We start from the raw sequence: 22,053 nt of genomic DNA, 5'->3' as shown, positions 1-22,053 counted from the left end.
CTCCCGTTGCGGAGCACAGGCTCCAGACGCGCAGGCTCAGCAGCCACGGCTCATGGGCCCAGCCGCTCCGCGGCATGTGGGATCCTCCCGGACCGGGGCATGAACCTGTGTCCCCTGCATCGGCAGGCAGACTCTCAACCACTGTGCCACCAGGGAGGCCCTTGGCAGTCTTTAATTGGGCAAGGTGTGGGGAGATGCATGATACATTTAAGATACAAGAGAGCCCCAACCATAATAAATAGATCAGGGCTTTAGGATAAGCCAGCTATTAAAAAGACATCTTTGAATCAAATGAAACACTTAGAATATGAACTGGGTATTAGATAATACCCAGGACTTTGTGTTAATTTTTTTGAATTATTTATTTATTTATTTATAGAACAGGTTCTTATTAGTTATCTGTTTTATACATATTAGTGTATACATGTCAATCCCAATCTCCCAATTCATCACACCACACCACCACCACTTTCCCCCTTGGTGTCCATACATCTGTTCTCTACTTCTGTGTCTCTATTTCTGCCCTGCAAACCGGTTCATCTGTACCATTTTTCTAGGTTCCACATATATGCGTTAATATACGATATTTGCTTTTCTCTTTCTGACTTAACTTCACTCCGTATGACAGTCTCTAGATCCAGGAATCTGTGTTAATTTTGTTAGGTGTGATAATGGCATATTATGTAAGAAAATGCCCATGTGTTTTAGAGATGCATGCTGAAGTAAGTAGGGGTAAAATGACATGATGTTTGAAATTTCTTTCAAAATACTTTAGCAAAAAAAGGGAAGCGAGTCAGTTAAATAAGTGTGGCAAAATCTTGATAACGGTTGAAACTGGTGATGGGTATATAGTGATTCACTCTACAATTCTACTTTTGTGTATGTTTGAAACGTCTCATTAAAATAAAGGTGGGAGTGAGGGCGCGGGTAGGGGGGTTGCCAAGAGAATTGTGAGAAGTTCGCTAGAATGTCTCTAAAAGAATGTCGCTACGCCACCTCTCTAAGAACTTTCTCTAGAGAGCCAACTCAGGTGAACTCCCCAATTGTTTGCAGACTCGTGTATGTGCATATGTGCATTTTCCCCCCCGGGGGAAAAACATCCACAGCTTTCAAGAGACACTCAGAGGGGTCGTGACCCCTCCCCCCCCCCCCGCAAAAGATTAAGGACCCGCTACCTTAAAGACGGGAACCCCGTTTGAAGTCAGCGTTTCCTCCCCTTCACCTCCAACTGGTCCCTGCGGACTGCGCCACAGGCCCGGTGTGGCTGCGTGACGCTGGCCTGGCGTCCCTGAACCCCTCGGATCCCTTCTCTCCACCTGTAAAAGGGGGTTGCGGGGCGGTCGAGGTGTTCGGGCGGTTAGGTTGGGGCCTCGCAGGAGACTCCCACACCTAGCGATGCCTCGATGCTCGCTCAGGATGCGCCCTCCGCGCCCCCCACCCCCTTGGCCCCGGCGTCCACCTCCCGCTTGGGGCGGCAATTTGTCTCCTTTTGAACCCCCCGCCCCCGACGGGTTTGCCCCTTTGATTCGCGGCCTGGAGGCTCCCCCCGCTTTGAAATGCAAACCCGCCTCGGCTGGGGCCGTGGCGGGTCCGGAGCTATAAAAGGCCTGGGTGGGGCGGGCGGCGGCAGGGCTGGGAGTTCAGGTGAGCAGTTGCTCGTCGGGGCGGCCGGCTGCGGCGGCTCCAGGGCCCAGCATGCGCGGGGGGCCCCGCGGCCACCATGTACGTGGGCTATGTGCTGGACAAGGAATCCCCCGTGTACCCCGGCCCCGCCAGGCCCGCCAGTCTCGGCCTGGGCCCGCAAGCCTACGGCCCCCCGCCGCCTCCGCAGTACCCCGACTTCACCGGCTACTCTCACGTGGAGCCGGGCCCTGTGCCCCCTGCGGCCTGGAGCACGCCCTTCTCTGCGCCCAAGGACGAATGGGCCGCCGCCTACAGTCCGGGCCCCGCGGCCCCCACCGCCAGCCCGGCCCCGCTGGCATTCGGGCCCCCTCCGGACTTTAGCGCGGTGCCCGCGCCCCCGGGGCCTGGGCCGGGTCTCCTGGCGCAGCCCCTCGGCGGCCCAGGCGCACCGTCCTCGCCCGGAGCGCAGAGGCGGACGCCCTACGAGTGGATGCGGCGCAGCGTGGCGGCCGGAGGCGGCGGTGGCAGCGGTAAGCACCCCTCCCTCACCCTGCGCCTCTGGACGGTTCCCCTGGGCGCCGGCAGGTGCTAGAGCGAGGCCCCAGCCGCCCCCTGTCTGACCTCTGCCCCGGCCCTGCTTGGGTTCCAGAGTGTGCCCGCCCCCGACTCTGTCCCTGGGGGCTGTTCTCTCAGCTTCCCCCTTCTGAATCCTGGAGCCTCGGGAAGCACAATCTGTCTTTCCCTGTAGACAGGGAGACTGAGACCCCAGCCATGAAGAACGACGCCTTGTGGTTGCGTGGCAAGGCCGGAACTAGACACAGTTCCCCAGACCTTTATCCCAGGGTAAACTTTTAGCAACACTGGCCCTGGTGGTCATCCGTTTCATGCACCCCTATCCCAGCCCCAAAGAGGGGCTGCAAACCCCCAAAGGACATGCACTGATTATGTGAACACCCATAAGTCACTTCCCTTTCCAGGTCTCAGTCCCCCATCCATACAATGAAGAGATTGGTGGGTCATATCATTTGGACTAAAAAAGAGCCCTCTTTGGTTAGATTGGTGGTGGTGAAGGGTCCCTACCTTACCATCCCAGGGCTCGCCCTGAACTCTTGACCCTGGGGGAGGGGAAAGTAGGAGCAGTTGGGAAGGTGGCTACTGTTTGGCTCCTGAGCCTGTGAACCTTCTGCCCCCAGGCAGGCCTCTTGGATCCACCCTCTTCAAAGGCAGGGGAGGGGGCAGGACAAAGGCTCAGCTTTAATGAGGGGCGGCCTGACCTCCTTCCTAGGTCCCCCCTTTGTCATGTAACAGGCTGGGCCTTGGCTCGGTAGTGACTCCTGTCGGCCAGAAAGTGAACATGATACCCATTGTCCCGACTGTGTCCGGCCTGTCCTGACAAAGGCCACCTGGCCTTAGGGGCGGGAAGTTGGCCTGCCCACCCTTTGATGTCCAGCCCCTCCTCCCTTTCCCCCAGCTGGGAGCGAGCCTAGGACATCCCCCACCTCCTCTCTCTCTTCACCTTCATGTCCCCACACACTCCCAGCAGATGCTGGGGAGGGCTGATCTACAAGTTTGGCTGTATTTGTACCACCTCCTTGGGAGTCCCAGGGACACAGAACCTCTTGTCTGCCTCCGGAGGCCTCAGAGGACTGGGGTTTCTGTCCCAGCTGTGCCACTTGTCTCTGTGGCCTTGGCTAAATAATAACAGCTAACGTTTATGGAACACTTACTAACGGAGCGGGCACTGACCTAATATCTTTTCATTCTTATAACTTTATCATAGGTGCTATTATCACCCCCGTTTTCAAGATGAAGAAACTATGGCATAGAGAGGTTACAGAGTTGTGCAAGTATAGTTATACCTACATAAGCAGTAAATGGTGGGGCTGGGATTTGACCAAGCCTGTGCTCTAATCCTCTGAACGGCGTCTCTTAAACCAGCCATCTTTTCTGGGTCTCAGTTTTACCATCCCATAAGAGGGAAGGGTCTTGTACCTTTGTTTGAGTTACAAAAGGACCCCTTTGTGAAATCTGATGGGAAGTATAAATGTTCTCCCTAGAAAAAAAGTGTTTCCTAATCGGGCAGACAATTTCAGGGGTTCTAAAGGCCCCCAAAAGCTTTATCCATAAACCTCGGTTGAGAATTTTGCATTAGATTATATAAGAGGAAGTGTCTGGGGCCACTGACCCTCAGGGTCCTGCAGTTCTGTGTCTGTTCCCTGAAGAAGGAAGCCCACTTTTCCTGCTCCTTTATTCTGGTTGTTACTTCCTGCTGATCAGGTGACTTTGGAGATGGATGGGGAGGTTCCCCAGGGGCGGGGACTTGGAGAGAGGCCAGCACTGTGTGAGGGGGAGAGAGTGGGTCAGTGGGGGTCAGAGGACTGGCAGGAACCCTGGGGAGCTTCCAGGCTGTGTGATGTCAGGCAAGTCACATCCCTCTGGGCACTGGAGCTGCCGAACTCAGTTCAGCTCTGGTCTCGGAAGTCATTTGGAAACCGTTGTCCCTGGGCACATAGGGGGCCTAGGAGTAACTCTGCCCAAAGGCAAAAGTCCTTTCCACCCTCACTCCCAGAAAGTAAAAGGAAGGGCCGAGGGAGGTTTGGGGGCTCCTGAGGAAAGTGGCCACCCCAGGAGCCAGGTGAGAGCCATTCTGCGTTTTCGAAGGTAGAAGCTGCTGCCTGTCCACTCAGGCAGCATCTGACTCTGACTCTTAAGGTGGGGGCAGAATTGGGGTGGGGTTACAGACCCTCCCTGAAAGAGAGGCCAAGCCCCTCTCCTCTTTGGCCTCAGTTTCTCCTTCTGGGCAGTGAAGATACAGGGTCTCTGGGGGTGTTTCCTGGGTAAGGCTGTTGTCTGGGACAGCAGAGGGAAGGAAGGTCAGTGCATGCCATCTCCCCAGATGTTGCTGGTCACCTGTTCTTATTGTACCCTTCTTGCCCCTTCTTCCCCCTTCTGTGCCTCTAGCATTCTAGAATATCTGAACTGGACAGTTAGAGAACAGACACAGAGATGGGAAACTGAAGCCTGGAGATTTTAAGGCATGTTCCAGTTTCACACAGGTGGAGGCTGGGCTGGGATATATGTTGGATGAGTCAGTTTAAAATTTTCCAGTGGTTTCCCTTTATATTTAGGGCAAAATCTACACTCCTTCCTGAGGTCTACAAAGCTGTATGTGCTACTGCAGGCAGGTCTTGTACGCATACTGTTCCCTCTCCCTGGAAAACTCTTTCCCCAGACTCTTTGCAGGCTCTTTCTCACCATTCAGGTCTTAGCTTAATGGCCACCTCCTCAGAGAGGTCCTCCATGATGTTCCAAAGTAGGCACCCCCCACCCCCAATACCCATTGATCATCTTTGCCATGTTTCCTTCAGAGCACTAACTTACTTATTTGTGTGTTTGTGTGTTGTCTATTCCCACACCCACTGACCAAGGTAAACTCCTATGAAGTCCAGAACCATGTCTACTTGACCCATGACTACATTCCAGGCACCCAACTCAGTGTGTGGCATTTAGTAGGTGCTCAATACGTTTTGTTGAATGAATGAACAGGGCAAGCGTGAGGGACAGTAAGACAGCTCTGGGAGAAGAGGGGAGAGATGAGATCTCAACCTAGAGACGGGACCCATGACTGTCCAGCCGAGCAGCTCGTGCCAGTGGTGGAAGCCTGGTTGCCCCCTTCTCCCTACTCCATGGATGGGACAGTACTCCATCCTCACCTGGGGAATAGGCGTTGCTGAGGCTGGGACTAAGATGCCAGCTTTCCCTAAGGAGGGGGCAGGGAAGATGGGGAAGATGTGGGAGAGGCTGTTATGTTGTCCATTAACCAGTCCTGAGTGACGACTTTCACTTGACTGAGGCCAGGATAGGAAATGACTACAAGGGGCTCTATTTTTTTTTTTCTGTCTTCCCCATTTGCATCTATAAATATCAGCATTTTCCTTAGGAAGGTTCTAAATTATCCTTCTGCTGAAGGCTCAGCCTCCAATTCCTTGTGAATAGTTTTTCACAGGTTAATGGCCCATTGGGGTGGCTGAGGTCCCATACAAGTCGGGAGATGTCTGCTCAGATGATGAGACTCTTGCAGCAGGGTTTAGATCTTGGTCCATCCCCGTCAGGTTTCAGATAGAGAAACTGAGGCCCGTGGAGGGGATGAACCTTCCTCTCCCCACCACATCCTAGACCCTCTCCCTTGGCCCATTGCCACAGTCACCAACCTGGCCTCTCACCTTCAGCCTCTCTCTGATGCCCTAGCCGCCCTCTAAACCATGGCTCCCCACTGCCATAAAATTGCCATTTCATTTTATGCCATTTCATTGCTGTAAAATCCAGCTCCATTTCAGAGCCCTCTTGAGAACTGGCCCCAACCCACTCTTGAAGCCACTCTCCCGTTAGTTTGCCGAGATACAGAAATGCTTACCTGGGACATTTAAGAGTCTGGCTTGGGAGAGGCCTGGGATTGCATTTCCGTCAGAAGCTGCATTAACCTCAGGCAAGTTAATCTGAGCCTCAGCTTCTTCCACTGTAACATTACGATAATAAGATTACACCTTGAAGCAATGGTGCCAGTAGAGCATAGCCCTGGCCCTGGCATACAGTAGGCGCTCAGTGCACTGGTGCCTGTGACCATCTCTATTAGTCCTTAGCAGGTGCACGTGAGCACACACCTCACACTCCCTGCCTCTGTATTATGGGTCCCTTGACCTGAACTGCCCTCCCTTCCCTCTCCTACATGTTTACCAGGTCAAATCCTGCTTCTTCGCCAAGGCCACCTCCTCTAGGAAGCCCTCCTTGGTTCCCTCCCCTACAAACACTGTACCAGGCCCTTGTTTTGAACAACATTTATCACTGACTCTCTTGTTGATCCCTGCCATCTACCATCTGTTATCCCCTCAAGGAGCAGTGCTAATCAGTCCTGTCCTTCTCACCATAACTTGCACATTGTAGGAGCTCACGATAAAGCTAATAACTGTGGCATCAGCTGAGTTTTTAACATGTGCCAGGCACTGTGCCAAGAACTTTGCATGGATGATCTCACTTAAGTCTCATAACAACTCTTAAGAGGTGTGAGGATCTATTATTAGCTTCATTTTACAGATAAAGTTAATAAGGCTCAGAGAGGGTAAGGTGGCTTGCCCAAGCTCACACAGCTGGGATGCTGCTGCACAGGGTTCAAACCTAGACTCTACAGACTAATGAGCATCTATCAAATAAAGCAACAGGGCTTCCCTAGTGGCGCAGTGGTTGAGAATCTGCCTGCTAATGCAGGGGACATGGGTTCGAACCCTGGTCTGGGAGGATCCCACATGCCGCAGAGCAACTAGGCCTGTAATCCACAGCTACGGAGCCTGTGCGTCTGGAGCCTGTGCTCCGCAACAACAGAGGCCGCGATAGTGAGAGGCCCGCGCACCGCAGTGAAGAGTGGCCCCCGCTTGCCACAACTAGAGAAAGCCCTTGCACAGAAACGAAGACCCAACACAGCCATAAATAAACAAACAAACAAACAAATAAATAAATTACATTAAATAAAAATAAAGCAACACACTCAGAATGGGAGCCCAAGACCCCTCCCCATGTGCATTCCAGTCCAGGTGGGGAAAAGGAGGCCAGTGAGAGATGAGCTATAAAAGGCTGGAGGGGGAGGATGGGCACAGCAGGTGCCGGGCTGTTTAAAACTGGTTCTCAAGGCAGAAACTCCATTTGCCACCTCATCTCTCAGATGTACCTGGGAAGGGGGGAGTGACCCAGTTAGAAGGTGGCAGAAGGCTTTTTTCAGTTGGGTGTTCCCCCCACACGCACACTTTGGCAGATATTGCTGCTGAGAGCTTGGGGAGCTGTTCTGAAGGTCCAAAACCGCTTTGTTAGCAGCAAGCCTGGCTTGTCGATGAGGAATTATCTTAATGAGATGACCCCTCAAGTTTCTGTCCTGGAGCTCTTGGGATTTGGAGACATTTACATCTGGAGTCAGGTCCATCACCGTGTTAACATGCTAAGCCCTCCCCCTGCCATACTTGCCCATCAACCTTATAGGGATGCCCCACATAGATCCCTCAGCATCACCAGAGAGAGGGAGCAGGCGTTAGTGAAAGCTGAGACTGACACTCCAGGCTCAACCCCCTCTGATGTCTTCCCATTTCTCTTGAAGTCAAATCCAAACCCCTCACCCCAGGGCTCAAAGCCCTGCTAACCTCTCCAGGCTCATCACACGCCTCTTTCATTCAGTCATGTAGGCAGGCAGGCGGTAATAGTCTCTGAGTCTCTCTTCTGTGCCAAACATTCTGCTAGGTGCTAGAGATTCCTGCCAGAACAAGCAGACAGGGTCCCTCACAGAGCTGGTCCTCTGTTGCTGCTCTCTGCCTTAGGGCATTTGCACATGCTGCTCTGTCTTCCTGGGATATGCCTCCCCATTGGTGACATGGAAACCTCCTTCTCAACCATCATATCTTGGCTTAAATGTCACCTCCTCCAGGAGGTGACATTTAGCTGCCCCAAGCTAAATAAAGTAGGTTCCCTCCCCCACCGCCTCCCGCCACTTAATCTAGCTCTCAGCTCCATTGCTTTCCTTCACACTCATCACAGTTCGTAATTATTTCGTTTGTTTGTTTTTAATCTACCCCCCACCCATGAAAAACAGGAATGAACTGTTTAACAAATAAGTACTGAGCACCTCCCACAGTAATAATAAAATGAACTAGCATCTATTGAGTACTCGCTATTTTTTCAAATGCAGGTATTTTCGACCCCAGAACAGCACATTTCTGCATTAGATTCGTGAATTTGACTAAGGCTGTGGGAGCAGTGGAGCTGGACAGAAGGATGTCCTTTAGAGGCTGAGCCACCAGCTGATGGATTGGATGTGGGAAGCAGGGGATGTGCCACCTAGGCTTTTGGCCTGAGTGGCCTGAGGATGGGGGCCATTTACTGTGAGGGGAAGACCAGGAAGCAGTAGGTCTGTGTTAAGTTTAACAAGGATTCATCAAGTATTCGCTGTGTGTGTCTGGCACTGTCATGGAACCAAATGAGCAAGGTGGCATGGTCTCTGCCCTCACAGAGCATTCAGGGAGCCAGGAACCAAGGGGAGGGGATTTGCCAAGGTTCCTCAATGAGCTAGAAAAGGGCTGGAGTCCAGAGCCCCATCCTGCCCCTCTGCCCCAAATGTGACTCTTCAGGACCCACGCCTGTGGATGATTAGGCAGGGACTTCACCTCCAGACCAGAGGAGGATGGCCAGGGTAGGACAGAGGCCTGGAAACTCCACCAGGAAACAGCTGGTGGCCTCAAGTTGTTCAGCCCAGAAGAAGACGTGAAGGGATGCAGTTGCTGCTTGCAACTCTTAGAAGGGCTGTTCTAGGCCAAGGGTGCCCCTTATTTCTGGTGCCCCTTGTGGAAAATCCTGGGAAGAATATAAATGGGTGATGGATGCAAGAACAGGCTGCTTTGTAGATAGTCCAAGCAGTCTGGTTAGGTATGCTATGAGGGTGTGAGCATCTGGCCCTGGCTGGGAGTTTGATCTAGCCGTGTTGTCCAATAGAACTTTCTATAGCTCTCTATCTATGCTGTTCAGTGTGCTAGCCACTAGCTACACGTGTCTATTGAGCACTTGCTATATGGTTAGTGTGACTAAAGAGCTGAATTTTTAATTCCATTTAATTAATTTTAATTTAAATAGCCACATGTGGCTAGTAGCTGTCATATAGGACAGTGCAGGAAAATCCCGCTCAAGAGTTTCTAGAATGTAATCCATTCCAGATGGGCTCCTTATTCTCCACTGAGGAGTCCCTCTTGCCTCTATTGTCTCTGCAGTCATCATCTTCTCCTTCTTCTTCCTCCTCCTCTTCCTTCTTCTTCATCATTGTCACAGATAGCTTTTATTACTAACTACCTTGTTAAAGAAATGATCACATCTAATCTCCACAGCTACCATGTCTAAAGGAGGCATTCATGTCCTCATTTGACCCATGAGTAAACTGGGATTCAGAGAGGTTCAGTGACTTGCCTGGGTTCCCACTGCTGGCACCTGGCCTGGCTGGGTTAGAACCACTGCGTCTATCTGACTCTGAAGTTTCTGTCCTCTTCACTGCTTCTCGTAGCCAAGTCAGACTGTGGACCCCCTTGAGAAGACAGGAGAGGGGAAGAGGCCTGGGAGGAGGAGGGGGCGGTGCTGGCTGAGTGCTGTGACTAGGAAGGAGGGTGACAGTGGGGTGGAGAAGCTTGCCTAAGGCTACAGGGCCCCTGAGCGTGGCTGGCCTGCCTATCCTCCTCTCATCTCACCCCCGCCCCCATGCCAGCCTCGCCCCTGCTCCAGGAATGAGCAGGGGTGAATGAGGAACTGTGCTAGAGCAGCCTGGGACTGGCAAACCAGCCGGAACAAGGACCAGTCATGGGCCCAGCAGAGAGCCTCATTGCCCAGGGAGGATATCCGTCCACCATTGAACTGGGTGGGTCAGGGCTGCTGCAGCGGAAGTCCCACCCACTGGTGGTACAGATGAGGACATGGGTCCAAGCTGAACATCACATGTCCGGCTGGTGGCCTGGCCAGACCTCCCCAGCCCTAGGCCAATGTTCTTTGCCCTGTGGCTCCCCATCAGGCAGCATGCCCCCCTCTCCCGAGGGATCCCTCCAACATCCACTTCTGCAAATAGCTCAGTTTTCCTTGTGTCCATAGCTCTTTGCCCTTTGCAAACTGCTTTCACACCCATTCTGTTCTCCGGGGGAAGGAAAGCCCAGAGAAATTCAATCACTTGTCAAGTCCTTTAGCTAAGGATGCAGACCTGGGCCCAGGTCCTTAAGGGAGGACTCAGAGCTACACAGAAGTTCAGAATCTACAGGGCCCTGGAGCTGACACCAAACCTTCTTCTGATACACAGGAGAAACTGAGGCCCAGAGAGGAGAAGGGACTTATTTAAGGCCACACAGATGGCACAGAACTGGGACCAGGACCTACTGACTCCAGCTGGTGGTTCAGAATCCCCTCTGGTAGGCTTGTTAAAGATGGCAGGGAGACCAGGATGCAATAGATCTGAGAGCTTGGGAATATGTATTTTTAACAAGCATCCATGCATGCATATGTGCATTCCTTTGTGTGTGTGTGTGTGTGTGTGTGTATGTGTGTCGGTCGGGGTTGTGGGGATTTTGATATACAGCCAGTGGGGCTGGACCACACAGAGAGGGGTCATGGATTTGTGCTCCAAGCCCTAGGGCCAGAGCTGGCAGTGTCATCCCTCAGGGCCACGAACCCAGCAGGAAGAGGTCAAAGGAAGTGCTGACCCAGAGGCCACTCAATTTTCCTGGAGGCACCTACCCCACCCTGGGGGCAGAGGCTGAACTCTGGCCCAGGCTAGATGGGGAGGCCCCACTGCAGACCGCCAGGCTCCTGCCCTCTATCCTCCAGCTGGGCAGGCCCAGTTTCTAGACTCTCAGACAGGGAAATCAGTCTTAGAGTTATTTCAGCAATAATAACAAATATAATCAGAGCATCAACAAACATTGGAAGCTTCATGTTTCCAAGTTGGAAGGGACCTTATAAATAAACAGTCTCATCCAACACACAGCCCATCGCTCAGATCCATTTCCCAGGATCCCTGCCATGTGGTTATGCCACCACGGAAATGAATAAGATCTACCTTTCCCTGTGTACCTACTGTGTGCCAGGTACTGTGCTAGGCATCATTCATCCATCCATCTCAAGTGATCCCCTGTACACCCAAGGGTTGGAGATCATTATGGGAGACCTTACACTGGGCCATACGTTCTAATGCTGTTTCTGAGGCTAGACAGACCTGGGCTAAATCCCACCTTCCAGATGTGCAGACCTTGCTGAAACTCAGTTTTCTCATCTGTAAACTAGGGATAACAGTTGCACAGCTTCATAGGTTGTTGAGAGATGTATGCAAAGTGCCTGACACATGGACATATTGGCCATTATTAGAATCATAATTATCCCCATTTTATAGATACAGAATTTGAGGCTCAGAGAGGTGTGAGGTGTCCTAGATCACCCAGCCATTGAGAAGCTTCATGGCACAGCCCCGGAGGTCTACTTGCCCAAACAACCACATGTCAGGGTCACCTGGAGAGCTATTCAAGTTTCAAATCCCAGAGGCCCACTTCAGTCCCATTGAGTCTGAACTTCTGGGCCAGAATCTGTGCTTTTAAAAAGCTTCCCAAGCAATTCTGAGGCTGCTGGTCAGGTATTTAGAACCATTAGCCTGGAGCTTCCCAGGACCTCTACTGTGCATGCTTTAGGGATGGGAAGTTTGCTACCTCCACGGCAGCCTGATGCGTATGGATGGGCCATTCCTCACATCCCACAGCCAGAGCAGAGAGAAAGCCTCTCATTTGCAGAGTTATCCAAGGCTCTTCTCTCCCCATGCTTCACCCCTAAGAGCTGGTAGGGGGGCTCCCACCCTCCCTCCCACCTACTTGCACTGGCATCTGGCCCAGAGGGTTATTCGTTAGGTGGCTGGGAGTGGCCTGGCCCCCATCAGACACCTGTTGCAAGAGCCCGGACTTCCCTCTTAGGCCCAGTGTCCCAAGGGCCTGTAAATCATTCATCCTGGGCCCTCTCCCTGCCCCACCACTGTCACGCACCTCCCTGCCCCCTCTCTCCTGGGCCCCCAGGGTGGCACAGGTGTTCACAGGAGGGGAGAGGAGGTTTGCTCACGGCAGTGGGGAGTTCTGGCCCAGAGCTGGGACTGGAGCCCAGGGCTCCTGATTGTCATTAAAAATACAAATTCACATCTGCACATGGTAAAAATTTAAACATCCCAAAGACTCCCTCCTACCTATGGCTCCCCAGCCTCTAGTCCCCTCTCCAAGGCATGCCAACCCCCATTACTGGTTTCTTGTGTATTCTTTCAGAAAGAACTCGGTGCACAAACATGTCTGAGTGTGTGTGTGTGTGTGTATTCCATTTTTATACAAAAATAGCAACATACTATCTACAACATTTGGCCTTTTTTTAAACTTAACTATATTTTTAGAAATTGCTCCACATTGGCACCTACGGAGCTTTGTAATTTCTTTGTAGTGACTGTGTAGTGCTCCTCTCCATGGATGTACCGTCGCTTATCTTATTAGCCAGTCCTGACTCATAGACACGTACATTGTCCTTAGTTCTGTGCTATTTGAAACAGCTACCTCTCTGGGCATTTTTCTGTGGGATTGATCCCTAGAAGTGGGATTAATGAGTCAAAGGGCATGTGCATGTTAAATGAGGCTGAGATCACCAACTTGGGCCCCAAGGAGGATGTTCCCATTATCACCTTCTGGACAGCAGGTGGAACTCCCTGGTTCCTGGACCACACAGTGCGATATCAAACATTTTGTTTTCTGGCAGAGCCATTTTCTTAGCAATAAAATTGTGTGCTTTGAGCAACTCCACCAGATAGAAGTGGCCAATGTGTTCCTGAGCCCACCAGCCCTTCTCTTGGGTCCAGGGAGGGGGTGACAGGGCCTGTAGGCTGGGTCTTCACTGCCAGCCTTGCTAGAGTCTGTAACTATGCAGAGAGGAGTAACTATGCAGCTAGAGTCCCATCTCTCATCTAATTCCCTCCATCCCCTGACCCAAAAGAGCCTGGCTGGAGGTCAGGAAACCTGAGCCCAGGTTTATACCATTACCAGAAAGGATGGGCCTCAGCAAGTGAACTTTTCTGAGCCTCAATTTCTCCCAACTATGAAATGGGTGCAGTGGATCCCCACTTGCTCATCAGGAAGGATGGGACCGAGGGTTGGGTGCCTGAGGGAAGGGGGGGTGTCTTTTATAATCTCTCAGGCTGAGGTTTGGGTGGGCAGGGAGCCTCCTCCCCCTACCTCAGGCTGTGAATCTTCTAGGCATTTTCAACCTGTGGGCCATCCAGCCTCAGCCCAGCGCTTTCAGGGATCTGCCCTCACCATGGTCTGGACCCTCTCTTCCCAGAAATACAAGTAGATGGGTGGTCTGTTGTTTGAGCTTCTGCTGCCAATGCTTAGAGGGCCCTATAGCAGTCTCTGTGGACCCTAAATCTGATGGGGTGAGGAGTTGTGCACTAGAGCAGGAGCGAGACCTGCAGGCCTGGTGAAATGGCCTTGGGCAAGTCCATGGCACCCTGGGGCTTCAATGACCCTGACTGTACAGGGAGGTTGGACTAGAAGGACTCACAAGCCCTCTCTTATTTGGACCTCTGGACGCTGTATAACCATCCTGAACGTCAGTCTCTTCATCTATAAAGTGGGAGGAGACTAAACTCCCATGACCCCTTCTGGCTTTAGCCCAGTGAACCCAGTGGGGCTGTGGGTTCAGAGCTCTGCTGGGTTTCAGTGGTGGTGCATTAGGCAGAACAGTTTTTGAGCCAGCGTTGAATTTTCTAGGTCAAGGAGGGGCCCCATCTGGAGCCAAGGCCTCGGCAGCCACTCCCTTGTCCCTTTCCTGGGCTAGGCCTGGCCAAGGGCCGAGGCTGTCCCGTGCTGCGTCGGGCAGTGGGCTGAGGTCAGTGGTTGTGGAAGAGTCCAGTGTGGTTCTGCTACTCTGGCAGGAAGCCCAAGGAAAAGAGCCGAGGAACATGTGTTGTCTCCTGTTTTCCACAAACCCTTTGGCTCTGAGGAGCCCAGCGCTGTCCTGCCAAGCTGTGTGGGCTGGAATGGCGCTGGTGGGAGGGTGGTTAGCGCAGGGGTGCCGAGGAGCGGGCAGGCCCAGAGCTGGGGCCAGGGAGGTGAAGGCCAGGTTACTGCGGGGGCCCTTGGCTGAAGTGGGATGGGTTCGATGGTTATGCAGACCCGCCATGCCCTGGTGGGACACATGGGTGGGTCTAAAAAGTGCTTGCACTCAGCTTCTTACAAGGAAACTGGTGTTGAGTCTGGCCCCGACAGCAGCCCAGGCCAAGCATGACTCTTAATATTCTCTCCAGACGGACCTCTGATCCCAGCCCGAAAGAGATCCCTGACATTAACCCAGTCGGTCCTCAAATCCACGAGGCTGAGCCTCGTGTGGAAGTCAAGCCAACCCTGCCTGGGTTATGGCAGGTCTCCCCACACTTCCCCCTTCTCACCAATCTGTTCTCCATGCAGCAGCCAGAGTAATCTTAAATCCTACATCAGACCTCTTGTCTCCTCTGCTCAGAACCCTGCAATGGCTCCTGTCCCAGACGGAGTAAAACCCAGAGTCCCTTCCGGGGCTCATAGGCCCGGCTCGACCTGTCCGCTCCCTTGGCTCACGGTACCCTAGGTGCACCAGCCTCCTCACTGGTCCTTACTCTTCAGGCGGCAGGCATGACCCCATCAGGGCCTTTGCACCTACTGTTCCCTCCGCCTGGGAACCTCTTCCCCAGACAGCTGCATTGCTCCTTCCCTCACCTCCTTTAGATCTTTGCTTAAGTTCCCCTTCAAGGTAAGGCCTTCATGGACCACTCTATTTAAAATCACAGCCTCACTCCTCCTTAAATTCCCCGTCCTTCTTTTTCTCTGAAATACTTATCATCAATCAACATATCAAATAATTTCCATATTTATTTTATTTTTGCCCATCTCCCTCCACTAGAACCTAAGCTTCATGAGGGCAGGGACTTTTTGTTTTGCTCACTGCTGTACCCAGCACTTGGCCACAGCAGGAACTCAGTAAATATTTGTGGGCTGATCTGAGTACTCCTGCTCTGTGCCTGGGCACAGGCTGGAGTGTAGATGGCTCCGGGCAGAGCAGTCCCCAGTCCCTGGTGCAGCCCCAGCTCAGGGCTTGGCGCCTAGAACCAGGGCCTTCTGAGGAGCCTGACAGGTCCTGGGGAGCCACCGGCAGCCCCAGTCCTTTCTGTTTGATTGTGCGGCCACCAACCACCAGGCGTTTGACAGGAATTGAGGAGCATATACCCCAGGGCAGTTCCTGCAAGCTTCCTGCTTCGGCCTCCGGCTGTGGCGGCCCTTCCTGCTCTCCTTGCGCACAGGAGAGAGGAGCAGCTGACGTCTCGTTATCTCAAGCTACCCTTGCTGCCAGGTGTTCCTTCCTCCAAGTCTCTAGAGCTCAGACCTGCGGTCTGAGGATCCCCAAATTGGAACCACCTGGGAGCTTGTGAAAAATGGAGATTCCACGCCACAGCTTTCTACTTCACGATCTCAGTGACGCGCTGGAAGCTGTGTTTTTCACAAGCTCCCCGCATGTCTGTTGTGCAGCCACACCTGGGAACTGTTGCACGAAATCGGGTGGGCCTGGCAATCAGAGTAGGGCTCTCAGTCAGGAGACTTGGCCTGAAACCCCCAACTCCACCCGCAGCTTGCTGGGTAACCCTGGGCAAGTTGCTTCCCCTCTCTGAGCCTTAGGGCCCCCCAGATGGGCATGAGAACAGTGCTTGCCTCCCAGGTTGAGAGTCTCGAAGCCTGAGCCTGGGATAATGACCGTTACTCCCTCAAGGTCCTTCTTCAGGGGCCCTGGATTGCTCTTCCTCGCGGGAGCCCTGCCTTGGCCTTTTGCAAGCTCCCCTCCCCACTCACCTCTCCTCCTGGCACCTCTGCTTCTTAGGTAAGACCCGGACCAAGGACAAATACCGCGTGGTCTACACCGACCACCAGCGCCTGGAGCTGGAGAAGGAATTCCACTACAGCCGTTACATCACCATACGGCGGAAGTCAGAGCTGGCCGCCAACCTGGGACTCACCGAACGTCAGGTGTGTGGGGCTCCCACCTCAGCCACGGGAACAGTACCGGGAGTCTGGCCTCCAGGCTGCCAGGCAGATTATGGAGCTCAGTCGAGGGAGGAGAACAGAGAGGTTGTCTCCCAGCCATGGTCATACAACACAATAGAAACTGAGCTGCTGCCAATCCCCCGGCCAATTAAACCCAACATCTCTGACCACCAGAAGGGGGATGGGGGCCTGATTAGTTATAGGCTACAGCGGGCTTTAATCAGTGCTGTTTAAATCCAGAGGAGGGAGCAGTCACAGGGAGAACAGGAAAGGCTTCCTGGAGGAGGGGTGTTAGAGCATGGCTTTGGAAGATGGAGAGGAAGAGGGTTACGAGGAAGTTGTCTTAAGAGTAGGGGAGCAAGTTCCAGAGGGGGAGAACGTGTTCAGGGTCCCTGAACAGTTGGGGTAGCCGGAGCAAGAGGGAAGCCCCTAGCGCCACATCGAAAAACAAGAGCTCCACTGCCCTTCCTCTTTTCCTCTTGTTCTATCATTCGGTCTCCCCACTGCCTACCCCATCTCTCTTCTCTGACCCCACAGGTAAAGATCTGGTTCCAAAACCGGCGGGCAAAGGAGCGCAAAGTGAACAAGAAGAAGCAACAGCAGCAGCAGCAGCAGCCTTCACAGCCACCCCCTCCCGCCCACGATGTCACCGCCACTCCAGCTGGGCCACCCCTGGGGGGCCTGTGCCCCAGCTCTGCCAGCCTCCTGGGCACCTCCTCCCCAATGCCTGTCAAGGAGGAGTACCTACCGTAGCCCCCCAACCAGCCTTGTGGGCTGGGGGTCTTGAGGACTCAGGGGCTAGGAATGTGGCTCCTGTGGGGGCCCAGGAGGCCTAGTCTGAGTCCCAAACCCTGCCACTGACCAGCTGAGTAACCTTGGACCAACCACCCACGCAGCCCCTGCATCCCCTGGGCCCATCTGTGCAGCGAGCCTGCTGGATAAGGACCTTTTCCAGCTCTGGTGATCTAGGCCTCAGGCGGACAAGGGAGCCTGGGGTGGGAGGTCTTAATCCCCAGGGGGCTAGGTGAGGGGGCCACCCAGCTCCTCCTCCAGAGGCTCAAAGGTGGGAGGCTGCTGCAGGGACTAGACTCCTGGAGAAAGGAGATGGAACCGAGAGAAGATGGAAGGCTTGCAGACCGTGACCTGAGGGGGGGAGGGGGAAGGGTGTCAGCTCACACCTGCCTTTTCCTGCGGCCTCACCTCTACCTGCCCCCCCAGCCCCCGCCCCGGCGTAACATGCACCACACCCTCTCCAGGCCGGATGCAAAGCGCAAAGCCCGCAGGATTGGGCCTGAGCAAGAGGCTCTGGGCCACAGAGCCATATTCCCTCACTCAAATTCTCAGTGGAGGTTCCAGGTTGTGGGGAAGGCCTCTGAAGGGGGACAGAGGGGCAGAGTCCATCCTGCCAAGTCTCTACCACCCCACCAGGCTGTCCCTCAGGGCCCAGGCCCCAGGGAGCCCCAGAGAACTTTCTCTGGACCAAGCAGACTCACAGCTGGGCAAGGGGTTGCACAGAGAATGGAATCTCTTGAATGCAGCTTCAAGAATAAATTTTTTTTTCTCTTTTTAAAAATGTATGAAAATCATTATACATAGCATGAAAGGAAAATGCTAAAGAAGTGTAAATCATCCTCACCCATCTCAGCAACTGCATAGTCTCTCTTAGTCTCTGTAGGCCTACAACAAGGTCACCTTTAAAATACTTCTGAAAGATCAAAACAGGACATCATTAGAGTAAGTCTATGAGACTGTTAAATTTTGAGTCCATTTTGTAAGCAGAATCATCAGATTCAATATTTCGGTCTTTTGAATTTTTCAAATACTTTCAACTCAGGGTTTTCTTTCAACAGATGACATTCGTTGGGCACCCCATATGCCAGGCATGGCTGGGCCCAGGGAATGTACAGTCCTTGCCACCCAGAAGTTCCCAGTCTGAGCTATGCTCTAAGTATCAGGGTAGCAGAGCATCCAGGGAGTCCAGAGCGAGCTCCCAGCTTATCCTGGAGGGTCTGGAAGGCTTCCTGGAGGAGGTGATTTTAAACTGAGGCCTATAGGACTAGTAGGGGCTGTCAGGCCAAGAAGGAGGAATAGTAAAAAAACATTAAGAGGAATATGAACTTGAAGTACACTTTTTAAAAACTCCTGAGAAAAGCTGCTATTTTGAACTCCCTTCCAGAGGTGGGCAGGAGTCTGCTCCCTGGGGCCTTCACTCCCTACAGGGCTCTGGTGCCAGCTGCCTGCCCCTCTGTTTACTGTTCTGGGAGGTGGCCTAGCCATAAAAAGTGCATGCAGCCTGCCTGCCTGCCCTTTGCTCCCGGGGCACATGACAACAATGCACGAGGTGGATCCAGTCCCCACATGAGCCCCTGAAGAGCAGAGGCACTTCTCTCTCCTCCTCCTGCTGTTGGCCTGGGAGACATCATGGCTTCACTGAGGATGGTGGACATCTAAGGCACGGGAACCAGGTGGTACCAGGGGAGAGGACCAGGGCTCCAGGAGCAGAGGAAGAGGGCTGGTGGCAGGGTGGCTAGCGGTGAGTGAATATAGGTTTCTGATTGTCAAAAGCATTTGCTGTGTGACCCTGGGGTAATTGCTTCCCCCCTCTGAGCCTCATTTCCCCATCTGTAAGACTGGGGAGCTTGTTTACCAAGAAGAAATGACTCTGGTCAAGTCAGTTTGAGAAGTCCTGCAGACTCAACCCTTCTGGGAGAGTCACACTGGTGCCTTAACACATCAAAGGCTCTGACAAGTCCCACAGCAAAGAAAACCCTTGAATTTTCTTTAATCCAGCATTCCCCATGCTTCACTACCCAGGAGCCTGCTACCAGCACCTACCAGCACCCCAGTGAACACCGCTCTAGAGTGTGGGAACGCTGTGGGCTGGAGGGCCACACTTCAGCTGTGACTCAGTCAGTGTTTAGTAGCAGATTTTGTTGTCACATGGCCTGGATTCCAGCTTGACTACTTCCAAGCTGTGAGACTTCAGGCAAGTTACTTAGCTTCTCTGAGCCTCAGCCTCCCCATTTGTCAAATGGAAATAAAATACTCTAAGCTATCTAAGCTATCTCAGAGTTATGTTTAGTTATGTTTAGCCCGGCACACAGTAAGTTCTGTGTTTTAGCCACCTGCTCCCTGGGCTGCTGCATCCTAGTGTGATGCTGGCAGGCCTGACTGATGTTCTAACTACCCCCATCCCCAGTGCTGAGGACAGATGGTGGCTGGGAAGATCTGAGGCAGGACAAGGCCGCCCCCAGCCACAGGAAGACCTCTGCCTGGTTGGAGGTCAGTCGCCAGGCCGAGCAGGCTGGGTGAGCTGCAGTTGCTGTCTACGTGGGCGGTCAGGGCCTTGGGTGGGCCCCACAGGTTGGACTGGCCATCACCTGTCAACTGGTGTTTGAGCTCTGTGGAAAAGGAAACTTTTATCTAAGACAACTTCCAAGCAGTGTCTTGAGCTGTGGTGTGAAGTAATGCATTCCCTGCCACCCAGAGAGTTCCACCAGAGGCAGGGGTGTTGTAATGGCTCAGGGAAAAGGACCCATTACGTCCTGTCAGACCCGGCAGCCACCCCAGTGCTAAGAGGTGTTCCAGCTTTCCTATCGGGAATGGCCGATGCTGCTTCTGCTTTGCATATAGTGATTTTATGCTTCCCCCCCCTGCTGGGTGGCGGGCCCTGAGCTGATGCTAGAGATGGGGGATGGAAGGTGGGAGGGGGGGCATCCAGGCAAAAATGATATCTGGCCTGGCCTGGCTGTGGAAGGCCCAGGGCCTGTTTATGACCTCTAGCAAATCAGAAACGTGTGCGTCAGCGCTGCGTTTCTATAGACTCCTGACACCATATTGAGAATCTGAGTTTTGTGGGTGAGACTCCCAACACTGACTGCCAAGAGACTGGCGTGGGCTGAGTGGAGAGGGCCACAGCTCAAGACTAGGGAAGGTGTCAGGGTTGGGAGTGGAGTGCCCTCACAGAGGAGGTCTCTAGCAAGGAAAGCAGCCTGGCCCAGCGTGGATGAGATGCCCAGCCAGTGGGACACAGAAGCTGTGAGCAGAGCAGGCGTAGGACAGGGCGGCTTTGGAGGGCAAACCTGTCCCGGCACGGCTGCTCCAGAACCGCTTTCTCACCAGATGGATTAGCAGTCTGGATCCTCATCTTACACATTCGCCACTCTGGTGTAACAAAACACATGCTATTCAGCGATAAAGTCTGAACGTTTAAGCAAATTAAAAATGTTTATTTATATGCATTTAAAAATATCTCCCTATATAATAAAAGGAAGTACATTTTCATCTCACATTTTCTTTAAATCAGCACACATCCCCATTCTTCTGGTTTGTTATGAGACCAAGAGAAATAGGGAGGGGAGAGGGAAAGGGAAATAGATTATTTACTAGGTTTGAATTCCTAGCTAGTTATTTTGCCAGGTGGTACCCAAACTTCCTCTGGGATGGGGGAGAGGGGATGGTATTGAGAGCAATTGTCAAATGTGCTCAGCAGCTGAACTCATGGCCAGTTGTATTTCAGCGGGTAGACTGACTCATGTGGACAATGTCTTCTAAAAAATGTTGGGGGGTTGTTTATCGTATGAAGTATAGAGTTTTCCAACAAGCGCTGTGGTGATGGGGGAGGGGATGGCAGAAGGTGTGATATGGAGGGCAGAGCCTAGGTGGGGTCAGACTCCTAGATTCCAGGCCTCACCCTGTCTCTACTTCACAGGCTGACTTTCCAAGTCCTGCCTCCTCTGGGCCTCAGTTTCCCCTTCTGAAAGGCATGGACCTAGACCCATTTGTATTCAGAGCCCCAGTGACTGCTGCTGATGTTCAGTGGTCACCCCATGATGTGTCTGAGAAAGGCTAAAGTCCCAGCCCTGTTCCCTTCCCTTCGCCTAGGGCTGGCTCCCTCCAGGGCTGGATCTGGGGGAGCAGGTGCTGCTGGGAAGAGGCCACAAGGAAGCTAGTCTTCCAGGGCTCCTGAGCCAATGCCTCACCTCTACTCCCTGTTTCCATGGTTCTCTCTTCCTTCCTTAGCGTCTAATGAAACCCACAAGCCAACGAGAGGGAGTGGTTCAGCAAAGCTGCCAGTCCTGTAAGAGGTGTGGTGACACGCCCTCGGGGAGAGGAGAGGTGTATCCTGCCTGGGCCTCTTAGCTTTTGCCTCTCCCCAGGCACGGCCCAAGGCCCTCCTCGCTTTATCTCCAAAGCTCAGAGATTCAGTGATTTGTGACCTTGGGCATACAACTTCACTCCTTCAAGACAGTTTCCTTAGGTACAAAATGGGGACGCACAAACTTGTCTTTCCAGGCTGTTGGAAAGAGCTAAAACTTAGATATTGGATATGAGCTCATCTAATGCACACAGTAGGGCTCAATGAACACCCCTTCCGTTTACATTCATGGTCAAGGGGCTCCTTCCTCCTGGGTCTGGAGAGTCCCTGCCTGCCCTGTGAAGCCAGGCTTAAAGGAAGGAGCAGCTAGGTGGGACCTGGGGAGGAGAGGTGGGCCTGGGACCCAGCCAGGCCCTTTATCCAAGCCTGTGCTCTGATTTAAACCCTTCCTGACTCCTGCTCCAGGGATGGGAGGGGCAGCAGACACGATCTCATTCTCCCCAAAGGCCTCCCCATGTTGGCTGCTGGTAGGGTGATGCTATGAGTGTCTGAACTGGGACACTTTTGAGAGCGAAAGGAGCATGATTTGTAATGTATATGCTGGGCCCACTAGCAAATACTGGTTCAGTTCCACAAACCAACGCATAGAATCACTCTAGCTAATAATTTCCCATCCTAGCTGCAGGCTCACTG

General features: G+C 53.0%; 1 protein-coding gene across 1 annotated transcript; it reads left to right on the top strand.

Moving 5' to 3' along the window:
* Positions 1 to 1,720: 1,720 nt before the first annotated feature.
* On the top strand, positions 1,721 to 17,015 carry CDX1 (caudal type homeobox 1; the record flags this gene model as incomplete). Its single annotated transcript, XM_079703303.1, has 3 exons — positions 1,721 to 2,153; positions 16,099 to 16,244; positions 16,800 to 17,015. 3 exons carry the CDS (start codon positions 1,721 to 1,723, stop codon positions 17,013 to 17,015), a joined length of 795 nt encoding a protein of 264 aa, XP_079559429.1.
* Positions 17,016 to 22,053: the final 5,038 nt, after the last annotated feature.

The sequence above is a fragment of the Hyperoodon ampullatus genome (genome assembly GCF_949752795.1).
Source record: "Hyperoodon ampullatus genome assembly, chromosome: 4".
NCBI lineage: Eukaryota > Metazoa > Chordata > Mammalia > Artiodactyla > Ziphiidae > Hyperoodon > Hyperoodon ampullatus.
This window is presented reverse-complemented; position numbering and strand designations above follow the sequence as displayed.